Source organism: Polistes canadensis, unplaced genomic scaffold (assembly GCF_001313835.1).
Source record: "Polistes canadensis isolate GaletaPanama2010 unplaced genomic scaffold, ASM131383v1 scaffold_345, whole genome shotgun sequence".
NCBI lineage: Eukaryota > Metazoa > Arthropoda > Insecta > Hymenoptera > Vespidae > Polistes > Polistes canadensis.
This window is the reverse complement of record NW_014569892.1, coordinates 94,631-110,209: the sequence shown is the minus strand read 5'-3', so window position 1 is coordinate 110,209 and position 15,579 is coordinate 94,631. Positions and strand designations below refer to the sequence as shown.

At 28.8% G+C, this 15,579-nt stretch overlaps 1 protein-coding gene across 7 annotated transcripts in view; it reads right to left on the bottom strand.

Moving 5' to 3' along the window:
- LOC106791811 (voltage-dependent L-type calcium channel subunit beta-2) overlaps window positions 1–15,579 on the bottom strand; it is an 88,413-nt gene that overhangs the window by 17,287 nt on the left and 55,547 nt on the right. For 5 of the 7 annotated variants that reach the window (XM_014757750.1, XM_014757749.1, XM_014757748.1 and 2 more), the window contains one exon: window positions 598–714. In XM_014757750.1, the coding sequence (XP_014613236.1) occupies window positions 598–714 (117 nt within the window). Of the gene's footprint in view, window positions 1–597; window positions 715–3,410; window positions 4,247–6,084; window positions 6,268–15,579 lie in introns of those variants that run through there. The other 2 variants (XM_014757751.1, XM_014757754.1) reach the window with 2 other exon arrangements.

Sequence of the window (15,579 nt, the reverse complement as noted above, 5' to 3'; positions counted from 1 at the left end):
ATTATTGTCAATTGTGTCAGTGTTTTTTTCGTATATTATTTTATATTTATTCACAAACATTAAATTATTACAATATTTATATAAATAACAATAATAATCAATTATATCCGTAAATTATATATGTATATATATCAAAGATGGCTACCCATTAATATAATCCTATATTAAACAATTAACACGTATCTCTCCGACACAATAATTAATAAAACATTTAATTATTATAACACTTATATGAATAATAATAATAATAATTATTATCAATTGTGTCAGTATGTTTTTTTCGTATATTATTTTATATTTTATGGGGTATAAAAAAAAGAAGGTATAGTCAGTAGTATTGTCATAGAATGTTTGAACAAAAACGATCGATAGTCTTTCTCACTTGTCTTTTATATTTTCACGATAGAAAAAAAAAGATGGATAGATAGATAGATAGAAAGAAAGAAAGAAAGAGTGAGAGAGAGAGAGAGAGAGAGAGAGAGAGAGAGAGAGGGAGAGAAAGAAATGGTGGAACTTGAGATAGAAAGAAAGAGAGGAAGGTAAAGAGCATGAAGCTAACTAGAACATGGTAGTGTGTAAAGGACAAATGTGACTCACCCTAGCTTTTTCAAGTTGATTAAGGGCCTGCCTCTCTTTTTCACGTCTTATGTTTTCTTTCTCCTCGTCCAGCGAGAGATCCGAGCTCGGCTGTGAGTAGTTTGAATCCGCCGAGCCCTAGACAAAAAAGAAAAACAAATATCATCATAATCATCATGATCATTGAAATCATATTCATTTAATTGTAATTAAATGAAACAATTAATTATATCGATAGTTAGAACAATTGTTATTGTCGTAAAAGTATGATATGATATTTATTCGAGAATATTTCAAATAAAAAGATATGACTTTTTTTATTTATTTTGCCAAATATTTCTTTTTAAAATTACATTTAAATATATTTCCAAGGTAAAAAGGATATTGTTATAATCGTAGAGAAAAGTATTGTTAGAAATAAATAATAAAATTTCTCTCGAATGGATGGATGTGTGTGTGTGTGTGTGTGTTTAATAATAATAATATTTATTTTATGAAAATATATTTGAAAGCTTTTTGAAATAATGAATGAAATAAATTCGAGAAGAATATTTTGATTTATTTTCATATAAAAAAAAAAACAGGAAAAGGAAACAATACGCAAGGGAGATGTGTACTCGTAGAAACTACGGGAAAAAAAAAAAAGAAAAATAGTAGTAGTAGTAGTAATAGTATAAAAATGTTATAGTACTCTTCAACAAGGATATACGATACCTCCTAGTATACTGAATTACAATCAAACATAAATCTCATCTGTCAACGTTAAATTTTTTTGCCCGAAACTTTTAACATACATAATATATATATATATATAATCCTAAATGAAATCCCTAAAAATTCCATAAGATATTTTCTGTTTTAATAAATTAAATCTCATCTTCCCCTCTCCCTCATTTTATATTAACATTACAAATTCATATTCGTAATCAAATGATAACACGATCAATAATAATATTCTCTCATTCCATGTGTGATACGAATGATAATCATTCGAGTGATTAAAAAAATAAAAGAAAGGAAAGGAAAAATGAGAGAAATAAATTTTCAAGGTCTCGTTCGTTGTTCAATACTTTTATATATATATTTAAATTATTCAGAAAAAAAGAAAAATGTATGCAGATAGGATAAAATTCATTTAGAAATGAATTACACGAAGATAATTAACATAGAAATAAAATAAGAAAAAAGTACAAAAAATAAATTTATTGTAAAAGAAATCGTAATCGTCTTGGTTACCATGAGACGAAGGAGCTTTTCCATAGAACGAATTCACTCGGTCGGGGGGTCGTAGTCATGCCAACGGCCTTTGCTTACCCTCGCATACCCACCCCTATAACTAAGTTCCTCTGTATTTCTCATGTACATGTACATGTGTGTCTCCTTTATGGTTTCGACATACCACCACACCACACCACACCATAGAAGAGACCCATATACCACTATTAGGTAGAAACCAAGCAACCCTTCCCTTCCCTTCTCTACCCCAGCCCCCTACCTCCCCAATCCCAACCCCTTTCAGAATGGAACGTAAGCAATTTCTGCATTCGTATGCGTTGAAATTCGATGGAAATATTTGACATGAATGAAAATAACTTTGCTATTTATGTATTCATATCTATAAATATTTTTTTATATATGTTTCTTTCTCTATTTCTCTCTTTATGCATGAACATATGTGAGAGTTTTTGATATAGTTAAAAAATAGATGTAGAATTTTTATATATAACATAAACATTTAAACAATCTTTTTAAAAGTAGTTGAATGTAGATTAAGTATATGAAATTGGGGGTGTAATTTTGATATATAAGAAAATTTGAATATACTAAAAATATTATTACAATCAAAAGGTCTAAGATTTTTGTTGATTTATTTTTACTGTGGAATAAATTGTTTTATTTTTTTAAATAATTTTTCAATTGATCAATGTTGAAATCATTTCAATTCTAATCATGTTTTATATGAACAAAATAATAATTATATACTTATTTTTATAGTATAATATAAAAGGAAAAGATTGTTTTTAGATATTACAAGGGTTATCTCAAGGACAAGAAAAAAAAAAAATATATATATATATATATATATATATATGAAGAAGAAGAAGATAGATAGATGATAGATAGAAATATATTATAGAATGTTGTGGAAAGTGCATAATAAAACTTGTCTGTCGCACAATTTAAACGCGCTTGATAAAGCAAACACCAATAATAATGCTTAAACCCCCATGATGATAAAGGAAAAAAAAAAACCGTTAAGGATATAAAGGATTTCAAGTTTGTTATGCTTTTTAATCATGCTCCGTAAGGTTTCATTTTACGCAAGGCTTGACCAACACCTATAGTCTAATTTTATAATATTATTAATTATCGATCGATTGTATGCGTTATATTAAAATAGACAAAATATACGATTGTTTATGTGTGTGGGATTATTTTTTTCTCTTCTTCTTCACGCTTAACAATACAATATTGTATATAAAAATATTTGTTAACAATAAAAAATTCGTCGAATCAATTGGATAATTTTTACAATTACGAATATTTGATCGTTCGTATTTTATTAGAATAAAAAAAGAGGAAAAAAAGCAACGAAACAAAGTGTATGCAATTGTTCGTGTGTATCATAATTTGTTTGTTTGTTTGTTTAAAGGGTTACTACTGCTTGTTTTTGAATGTAACAAATTATTGTAATTAATTCATTGATTAAAACAAATAGTCAAATTATTGTCGTTTTGTAAGATATAAATATCTGAACGAATTTAATTGAAACAATGTTTCAATTTTTGTTACAATTTATTGCAATTATTTTGTTAACAAAAAAAAAATAATACCTGAGTGAACAGCTTGTTGTAGCCCGAATTGTGCTGATTGTATCCGATCATCGCCAACGTAATCGACGAGGCTTCGATCTTTTCCTCTCGTCGTAGCACAATTGAAGAGAAAGAAAGAAAAAAAAAAAAAAGGCACAAAAAAACCCCGTTTCCCCCTCCACCTCCGCTACGACAACCCCTCACCACCACCACCACCACCACCACCACCCCTGATACGCCTACGCGCTCAACAAACGAAAGATAAAACGAAAGATAATGCGACAGGACGACTAACTTAAAATTCATGCATTCTTCGAATGCTACCGCATTGCGTTTGTTTTTTTTATTGTTTTTATTCGGCAGCAGCAGTAGAAAAAAACATCGAAGAAATTGTTCAAATTCTAGCTCGAAAATGAGACGAAGGTGGAGGGGAAGAAAGTGAAATTCGATTGACGAAAAAATCACACGCACAATTTTTTTATGTCCTTCTCCCTCTACTCTGATGCTGCTACGTCATTTTTGATGACATTTGTTTTGTTTTCATTTCCTTTTTTTTTCTGTTCTTTTCTTTTCTTTTTTTTATCGATTATTATTATTATTTATTTAATAATTTTTAAATAATAGACTCGTTTGTTAATTAATAATTAATTCGTTTGTAAATATATTTGTACACTTTGCCGACGATGCTTCAACTTTTTACGTTTCCTTTTGCAAGCCATCCAAAATTGATGTCACTCGTTATGATTTTTGTTTTTTTTTTTCTTAAGTTTTATCTTATCACCATTGTGTCCACTTGTTATTTGTTGAACGACATTACTTTTGTATGTGTTTTTCTTTTTTTTTTTTTTTGTTTTACCCTGTTTCGATAAGAGTACACGCATAGATAAATAAATAATTAATTAATTAATTAAAAACAAAAAGAGTTAGTTACTTAAAACAACAAAATTTTCATTTGTTTGCTCGTGTTTGTACGTTTTTCTTTTTTTTTTCTTTTTACGAGAACGCCAGTGAATAATGGTCATTACTTTTTTTTTTTATTCGAGAGAAGGAGTGGGGGGAAATCAAATTGCGCTGAGAGAGTAGACCAATCGTAAACGTCTGTAACGTTCATTTCTTTTCCCCCCCTTGACTTTCTTTTTTTCTTTCTTTTAAAGCTATCATCACGTTTACCCCCGAAACGAAACTCACGCACAACAGACGACCACCAATTTAGATTTATGTCGGGTTAGAAGGGTGCCACGGTGGCGCCTGTTTATCTGTAACCCTTCCCCCTTTTCTATCTCTCTCTCTCTCTCTCTCTCTCAACGATGAAATTCCTATGATGTATATAAAAAATAAAAAGTTACGATAAATTACGAATCATTAGGAAATAATGTTGGATATTATCAAATGTACTTTCAATAAAATAAATTGCGATTTACAACGTACGAAATAATTTCGAATCGTGCTGAAATTTTACGAAACTGTTCATTCCCCCACCATCATCACAACCTAACCTCAAACAAAACTAAAAAAACACCATCTGCGCGGAAAACAAAATAACAAAAGGTATAAATAATTTTGATTTAAAAAAAAATAACAAAAAATGATCTTCGATCTATTTTAATAGTAGTAGTAGTAGATCATTAGATCAAAACGTTATCTTGGAAATCAAGATAGAATAGTTGGCGTGTGTTAAACGAAGGACGAAAGAAAAATGAAATTAAAGTAGCAGAGTGGAGTGGAGTGGAGGGGAGGTAATAATATCATCGTCACGCGAATCCCTGATCACTTGGCCTGGATAATTAATTAATTCTATGGGAAAACAATAGACTCACTCACGCACACAAACAAACAAACAAACAAACAGGTATCTTTATCCTTCCAGCGTACAAATATATACATTTAATTATTCCACCTGATCGATATACCAATAAATTATACTTAATCCAAAGGAAAAAAAGATAAAAACAATTTAATTAACTTAAACAATAGAAATGAAAACACGTGTAACCTCTAAATAGTTAAAAAGATTCAAAGGGAATGGTAATATCATCGTATAATTGGATTGTTTTAAAAGAAGATCGATAGATTAATAAAGAAACTAATTGTAAGATAAAGTCAGACACAAAAGAGACAACGTTACAGTTGGATTAATTGACTGACTAACTGACTGACTGACTGACTGACTGACTGACTGACTGACTGATCTGATCCGAAAATCGCAGCAGACGTCGAAAGAGCTAAAAGGGCGCCTCGAATAAGAGGTGCATAGACATCCGGAAAGGGGTCAACGACACAGTGCCATCGTACTCCCTCCTATCCCCTTCTACCCCCTTTCTCTCTCTGTCTTTCTATATGAACTTTTGTTAGCACGTTGCCCTTACAACAGTAGTAGTAGTAGTAGTAATAGTAATAGTAATAATAGTTGATAGTATTAGTCAATGATTCACCAGCGTTCTCAACAAAAGATCTTTAAAAACCCCCCTTTTTATCAATAGCACTCTGATTAAAAACTGTTTTGATAAACAACAATAATAATAACAACAACAATAACAACAACAATAACAACAACAGTTGACAAAACTATCACGACTGACCACCAATCAATTGATAATAATATGATAGATCGATTAAAAAATAAATATTAAAGATGATAAAAATAATAATGTTAGTATTAGTGAAATAATATTAAAATAAGACCAGGAGGACGCACAATGAATACAGTTGAACCGAACGGACGGCTGTTTCTTCGCGTACTGAGTGAGTGAGTTAGTGAGTTACTCTGAAAGACGACACGAGCAGCTCTGTTAAGATCAGTGCCGCTCGCTGCCGGCTCGTTGTTACAACCACCACCACCACCACCAACACCAACAATCACCATGTAAAAAAGTAGTAACAGCGATACCAACACCATGAGAACTGAATTACCATTAGCCAACACCAACACACCGAACAATCATCAATTAATCATAATGATACCAACAACAGAAAACTGAACTAACAATATTATAACATTAGTCAACAGCAATACTAACAATCACCAAGTAAAAGTAGTAATAGCGATACCAACACCAGAAACTAAACTACCACTAGCCAATACCAATACCAATACTAACACCAATACCACCACCAGACAACGTGGATTTCGTTCTTCCTGACGTGGGTCGGCGGCGCTTTGATACATCTATCTATCTCTCTCTCTCTCTCTCTCTCTCTCTCTCATGTATATACATTGACTGGGGGGTGTCGTTTGAGGTTCACGATTCTACCACATGGCGGCGTTACTTACTGACGAAGCCGGACGACACCCCCGTAACTATATCGATCCACAACCCCTTTTCCTTCTTACCCCTCTTAAAACCAACCACCCTTCTTCTTCCCCTCCCCCTCCCCTTCCTTCCTTCCTTCCTTCCTTCGGAAGACTCTCCAGGCCACTGCACTCAACGACTTGTCTCTTCTTTTCTTTACACTTTCTATTCTTCGTAATCTTACCTAAAGGTTTTTTTTTTCTTACTTTCTTTCTTTTTCTTTTTTTTTTTATATATATAAACGATCTATAGATCGTATAGATCTTTGGGGAGATGGGGGGGGGAGTATATCGTTCAGATTTAAGTGAAGATTTGTACGATGATCAAAAGTTTGATCAATGGTTCTGTTTCTATAGATTATATTGGTTTTGATATGTATTTAATAATAAATTAGATTTAACGATATATGATGACAAAATAATAATCTATTTGTTTAAACATTTTATTATACAGTCGACAATTAAGAAGAGTGAAAATTTTCTTCAACAAACGTAAATCTTTAATTTGATTTTTCAAAATTAATTGGACGACATGTGAAAGAAACGGTAAATAACAAAAACAAAATAAAAGAAGAAGAAGAAGAAGAAAAGTTGTTAAACGAATATAGGTATAAGAGAATAGTTGGAACGAGAGAGAGCCGAACGATTAACATCAATTATGAATAAGGTAAAATCGATAGGACGTAAATAATAAAAAATGACGTGAAAGACGTGAAAGACAAGGATGAAAGTAGTGTAGCAGCCGTACAAACGAGGAGAGGTTAGGTTTACTTGTTAGAACTGTAAATTATTCTTCATTTTATTATGACACACATTGGTTCAGGTTAAAATTGGTTAAATAATTTTTAAATTAATTTAAACATATGCACGAAAGGAATAAAAGGGTTTAATGTTAAGAAAACAAGAATGAAACAAGCGTGGCCCTAGAAACGTGGAGAGGTTAGGTTTACTTGTTGGAAATAATTATTCTGTCTCGAGAACGCTTTTATTTCTTTTAACCCCCCCCCCACCCCCTCCCATCCCCACCCCATTTTCCAACCCCCAATCCTATCATTACACGTTTCTTTGGTTAAAATCGGTTAAATCATTTTTTAAGTTAACTTAAGCATGCAAGGGATAATACTGTCCGTCAACAAAGGGTGCAGTAGTCCTCCTCGTGGCCGATCTAGGGCCACGTTGTGTAAGTTTCCTTGAAATATAGGTCGAGTTATGTAGGTCGAACTAGGGTGCGTACGCGTCTACGATCCTCCCTACTACCCTTTACCCTCATCATCCCCATTCTCCCACCTACACAAAACCCATTCTCTCTTTCTCACCCTCCCCCACATACACACACATTATTATATAGTGTAGTAGACTTCATATAACCTTCGACAAAGTGTTCAAAGTAAATCAACCAGGGTACAAGTTATATACACCTTAATTGGATTTAATTTTTTCTAAGACTTCTAGAATTCTAAATAAATTATTCGTCCAGTATTTTGTTGTTGTTGTTGCTTAATTATTAAACTATAATGTTAAATTCAAATAATTGGATTATTTTATTTTTGTAAAAATATATATTTTTATGTAAATTGATAAGAAACTTTGTTTTGGAAGTAATTTAATGTAACTTATATTATTTATTTTTTAAACGAGTTTGTTTGTTTTTTGTTTTGAGATAATTTATACGAACAGGTATATTATATGGAAAAATAATTGTTAATAATAATTTTTCTCTCTTTTTGTTAGAATATTAAGTTAATCGTTACTGAAAATTCGTAATGGGGATCGTATCATGTCAAAATGTTGTATAAATAATTGAAATATCGAATAATTGTATGAACAATTCGACGATACGATGCAGTATGTTTGTACGAAAGAATTGATTATACTTGGGAACGATGTTCTTAAATACTTAGGTATTTTCCAGATTGGTCACGTGGGCCACTATGATGAGGAACAAAAATAAATTTGAAGTACATCGTTTCCATTTCTCGCGATTGCGCATACTTCCCTCATTTATGTTAGTTTTCATTTTATCTATGTATATTTGAGTATACGTGTGTAGGTATTTTATGTTCTTAACTCGTATTATTCGATCGAATTCTTCGTGACATCCTTTTTTCTTTTTTATCTACGTGTGTTCGTTCGTTTCGATAATCAATATAATTATTTAATTGTAAATTTAAATGTGTACAAAGTAAAATGATAGAAAATTGGTGTAAGATACAATTAATACAAAATTGTTTAAAATATTTTCATATATATTGTATTTCCGCATCGTTGATTTTATTATCTCAGATGCTTGAAACAATTCCGAAGGAAAACTTGGCTACAATCATGATTTCACGAAGGACATCAAATAGGTTATTTTTGTACTCATTTAATAGATATTAATGAATTTCAAAATGGCGGTAATAAATCTAGTTGCAAGAATTCAAATGAGTCAATGTAATAATTTGATATTTTTTTTCTTAGAAAGAGGAGGATTGTCTAAATTTTGATTTATGATTAGTTAATTAAAATTTATGCAATTTGCGTTTAAGATTTGATTTTGTAAGAAAATCTTTGGGAAAACATTTCAGGATAAATAACATTTCGAATAATTTCATATGATGTTAGGTTATGTTGATGCAAACCTGTTATGCGAATTGATTGAATTAAACGATAAAAAGGATGCCTTAAATATCGATAAATAAAATACTATGAGAAAAATTATAATAATTAATATAAATAATAATCGTTTACCTTTCTTCTCCCAAAAGCTTTGTAATGTTCACGTCTCATTGGTTTTCTTAGATGCGCCATTTCCCAAGTAGAATTTTTCGTCGAAAAACAAAACTCTCGTGTGTTATTATAATGTTTGATGAATAATTAAAGTTAATAAGAAAATTTGAAGAAAAAAAAAAAACAAAAGAAATAAATAAAATAATATATAAATAAATAACAAATAATTGATGGATAGAATGAAATGACGAATACGAAAATTGAAAGATTTGTTTTGAAATGAGAATTTTTCATATATGCTTGAATACAATTATTTATGTTGATCTTGCGAATGTAGTGCACACCTAAACGAATGAGAGTTTTCGTCAGCTTCGCGAGTCCAACGACTTCCGGCACGAGTTTCTTCCACCGCGAGTTCTATTTCTCGGCTGCATTTAGCGTTTCTTTTTTTTTTTTTTTGGTTTTTTATTTTATACTTTTACTATTTATCCACACTTTTTTCACGTTTTATTCCTTTCACCTTTTTCTTCTTTTTCTTGGAAAAGACAAAACACTGACAAGAATCGTTTCGGTTGTTTTATCGATCGTTGAATTCGTTCGTTGATTGATTCATTGATTCACTTTTAATTGTTTCTTTTATTTTTTTTCTTTGGTTTTTTAAATATAATTTTCAATAATTTTCTACGCCAAATTAGGAATATGTGTGTGTGTGTGTGTGTGTGTGTGTGTGTGTGTGAATGGGTTCCTTTTTTATATTAATATGAAAAATATTATTTTTCCTTTTTCGATATTTTTAAATATATTGAAATATTATTTGAGGTTAGTTTCATCCGTTGAAATGAATTATTTGTATAGCAAAGACAAAGTAGAAATATTGGAATATTATTTAGTCGTATTGGTTTGTGTTTTATTTATGATAAAATAAATTTTCCTTTATAGATATAAAAGTATTGCAATAATTTATATGAAATGATGATCATATTTTGCATTGAAATAAATTTCATTTCAAGTATAAAAAACACATTGCAATAAATGTCGGAAAAATATTTTATATCTTGTTTATGATAAAAGAAAACAAATAAATAAAATTCCAATATTCTTAAGGCTACTTCCTTTTTTTTTTATTTATATCGGAAAATATTTAATTCTAAGTCAAATGAAAATGTCAAACAATGACAGCAGTAATAATTCTAATCACGGAAAAAATGATTACCCTAATAAAATATCGAAAGCAAAGAAAAAAAACAACAGAAAATAGGGGAAAGAATAATTAAAATAAAATAAAATTAAATTAAAAAAAAAAAACAAACTAATGAGTTGTTTAGGTTTAATCGACCGATTTTTGGATCGATGCCTGAAAACCGAGTGTAACAATTCGTGACGTTCTTTACGAGAAAATATATCCGCCGACTTGTTAAATCTTTAGCCCTGGCCTTGGCTGACGAATACCAAGTCTTCTCTTTTTTTTTCTTTTCTTTTCCTTTTTCTCTTCTATGTACTCTTCATATTCCAGACGAAATTTTTGCAAACGTAAACACACGAGTTAGATTTCAAACGAATACAAATACGTTTGACCACAAAACCACGACACGATACGGGTTTTTTTTAGAACAATATTTCAAGTTTTTTGACATAATCATCAATGAAATTGAAAACGAAATTAAATATTGCATTGAGTGCATAAATCTATCTGTGGATATTTACATACAAAAAAATATTGTTTTAAATTATTATTCAATAAACCAATAGAATATTTTTGTAATAATTATTCGTCATAAGTAATATTATTTCATTAGTGTTATATAATCGAATAATATGAACATGATCGTGGATATATATATGTATAATAGATATTTGTTATTAATTAAAGAAAAAATATATTGTATCATTGGAAAATTGCAGAAAAGAAAGAAAAAGAAACATGTGGTAAACAAAACGACGTTATCGATTTTTAATGAAGAAAATAAAGAAAGAAAAAAGGAAGAAAAGAAGAATATGATAATCGTGTCGCGTGTTTTGCGGGAATAGATCGTGTGTGTTTTTCACGATAAACAAGGATACTTAAAAAAGAAAAAAAAAGAAAAAAAAAATTGCTTAAGCTTTAAAAATTTCTCACTTGTATTTTTCTTTTTAATTCTATCTCACGCTTTCACTACACACATACTACCACTTCTTAATTCACCAGTGTAACAAACAGATATTAAATAAATGAACGTTTGTAATGTTTTTTTAATATTTGAATTAAATAACGTTGGGATCAGATCGGGATGATTAAAAAAAGAAAAAAGAAAAGTTGGATTGATAAAAAAAAAAAATAAAGATGTTCGATGTTTCATATAAAATAAGACGAATTAATAAGCGCGTTTTCTCTCGCGAGATACTGTCGAAAGAAAGAAGCTTTTGGAACGAACCACGACCTCCTCCGCTATAAATAAAACGTCAGCGGCCACCGACGAGAATTTTGCTAGCCAGCCAGCTAGCAGCAGCAGCAGCAGTAGCAACAATTTCAATTCGTAAGATTTGTAAATCTCCCCTTTTAGTGATCCCCTTGTCCGTGATTCGTAAATAATCTCAATTCTTATACGTCTTATAATAAATAAAAAAGAAATTAAATGGAGATCAAAATGATTGCATAACTGCTTATTATTGTTTTGAATAATTAAATTAAATTTTGGATCGTTCCGACATCTTTCTTTTGTTTTTAGTAATTTTATCTGGTGATTTATACATTTGTTTTCATTTTCTAGGTTATAATTTAAATAAGTAACAAAAAGTAAGATTTTTATATCAATATGAGTCAATTTTAATTATTAATTCAGTTCTTTTATATATATATATATATATATATATTTCTTTAAGAAAAATAATTATTTAGTTTGTATAATAATCTGTTTTATAACTATATATATCTAGGGAAATAAATAAATGAATAGTTTGAGATATATGAGATAGAAAATATCGACTGTCGATAATAGTTTATCTATAGATGGTAAGATTTTCTGTTTTATCAATCATTATTATGTTTCTTCATTACCGACGTTCAAAAATATCGTTTATTCAGTCGATAAAGTAGAAATGTATATCAGATCACGCAATGTGCTTGCAATGAAATCAACCCGATAACAATTTACATGTCAAATTTATCAAATTAGGAGAAAATAAAAATATTCTCAAGTAATAATCGTATTAATTAACGAATATATAGTATCGATATCTTATCGAATGAAATATATTCAAAGATATTTAAATGAACACTTAAGATGATTCGTACAAAATAAGGAAACACGATTCTTGTACTTGCGATTAACTTTTTTCGATAAATAATTAGATAAAAGAAAAAATGCAAACGTAGATGAAGGAAAATTTATGTTGTTTTTTTCTTTTCTTTTTATTTTATGAGCAGCTTGGTAACAGAAATTAAATGAGTTTATTTTACGAAACAAGAATGGGAAGTACTATCACGAATAAGAACATGGCTAATGTAAAAAGGGCCAAATGAACGACAGATGGTACACATTCCGAAAACTGTTAACTTGAAACTAAACTCTTACATACACATACGTATGTATATTCAAGAAAAGAAAGAAAAGAAGAAGAAGAAGAAGAAGCTGAAAAAAAAAAAAGGGAAAATTTCGAAATCTATCCGAATAAATTATTTTCATCGCAAAAGTATTATTATTAATAAAAATGTGAAACTCTTTTAAAACACTTACTTACGCATAACCAAATTCGGGTTTTTTTTTTTTGTATAAATAATAAAACAAAAGAAAAAAAGTATATATAAAATTTATGCAAATAAGATTAATCTCTTGGGTTGAACGTAAATGCAAATTAAAAAATAAAAAAAAAGGGGGGGGCTAAATAATTTGAATAATATTGTTATTTAAATAAATGATATGTTGCGTTGAGACAAGACGATAATAAACGCGTTAAATGATTTTTAGTTATGCGTTTAAGTTATAATATAAAGACGTTGATATTCAATTACAAACGAATCAAAGAGCCGGTTTAAACTTACGATCTTGTTTACGATATATTATTAATATGTAGGATCGAATGTGGTATGTATTATAATGTCGACAGGAGATGACCTTGAACTAACATCGACGACGATAGCGATATAGCAAATCATGAAGGAGAATTAGATTCAATCGAACGATTAACAACAACCACAGACAGCTTCCTTCGTGTTCACGAGGTAGACTCGATTACCTCGAGAACAAAAAATATAAATTAATAAACGCACACATATATATATATATACTTTTTTTTTTTACATACACGTGTATTTAAGTATGTAACGATTGTTTGTAAATTTATTTCATTGATAATATGATAGATAAATAAAATATTAATCGAAATGAATGATTGATTGTTAACTGTTAATATTGTTTTATTATAAATTTGTCAAATGAATAATATAATTGATCGATAGAAATCAAACGTGAACAAAGATTTTTGTTTCGAAAATTATTATTAAAAGTTTAATCGAAATAATTTCTATATTTGTATAATAAGAAAATAATATAATGTCGATATAACTTATACACAAGAAAAAAATTCTCTAATCAATATAATAATATTTAATAATTTAAAAGTAGTAATTATATAATATAAATATATAATTAATATCGAATAACGAAGTTAAATGTTATATTTAGCATAAATAATAAACGATTAAATCGAATGAATATTTAATTGTAATCCAATTTAAATTGAATTCGTTGAATTATTTAATGATGAAAATCAAATGAAAAATATATAATAAAGATAGAGATACAAGAATTTCAATAAATTTACTTAAATGATTATTCATTTATAATATTGTTATAACGTATCGAATTATTAAACGTGAAATTTGCAATTAAAAGGATTTGAACAAAGAAGAATTTTTCCTAATAATTCTTTTAAAAAAATGTTGGAAAACATTTGTTCGAAATCCTACATCTTCATTTTCTTTCTTTTTTTTATTTATTTATTAGATCTCATAACGAGAGTGTCTGTCTGGTTCTGACGTGTATGAGAAGATTATTAGGAACAACACAACGACACGTGTGCATTCCACTTATGCTCGTAGTTTAACCAATAATTACGATCGGTAAAGGAGGCCATTGCACTAACATAAATTACTAGACGTATTATTAAACGACACAAATCTAACATCCGTATATTATTATTATTATTATTAAACTAATACATAGGAATACTTCTAATTTTCTCGAATCTATTTAAAAACAACGATAACGAAAAATAAAAATCTCAATTAATTAATTAATATGATTTATTGTTTTTAAAACTTTCGAAATTATTCAATATATCAATAATATTGTATATTTCAAATTTTAATATATATATTTTTATTATTTATTATATATATATAAAATATTATACATAATAAAATAAAAGAAACTTAGAAAACTCTTTTTTCAGTTCTTGTATACTTAGTAAAAATTATTTTATTCTTTTATATATATATATATAAAAACAAAATTAATTTCATTATAAAATATTATTAAAAACATTGGTATACAATAAAATTTGTTTTAATTGTAAGAAAAAATAAGAAAAATGAAAATAGTACGACAATAAAGTATATTTTGATTGATGAATTAATATTCGTAGTTAGAATAATAATCAAGAATAAGGGAAACGAAAACTATACTGCAATTAGGCACGTCGTTTATCCAACGATATAACCATTCATTTCTATGAGAGGATTATAATCGTGTGGCCTCACGCTTCTGGCCTATGTAAAAGTAAGTACAAGCAACTGCGCATGCTTGAGCATCGAATGTACCCACATACTCACACATATACACACATATTATATGTATATATATATAAATACATATAAACATGGATACATATATCCAGCTTTCTCTTTTTATAGCCCTCTAAGCACCGACCCCACCTCCATCACGAGTTTCATATATACAAAAGCATAACCGATATTCTTTATACATAAATGCAATACACACGTGTATACATATATATATATGTAAGTGTACATATATATGCATATAACCACCTCACGTGGTAAAAAATGAGAACTCACGCATTGCGAGTGAAGCCAAACGAAGTCATAAAGAAAATTTCGATGAATATTTTATATATTCAGAGATTTCATTATATTTTATAATACATTTATTTAATAATAATCTTTTCTGTTTAATGTGTTTTATATGTTTCTTT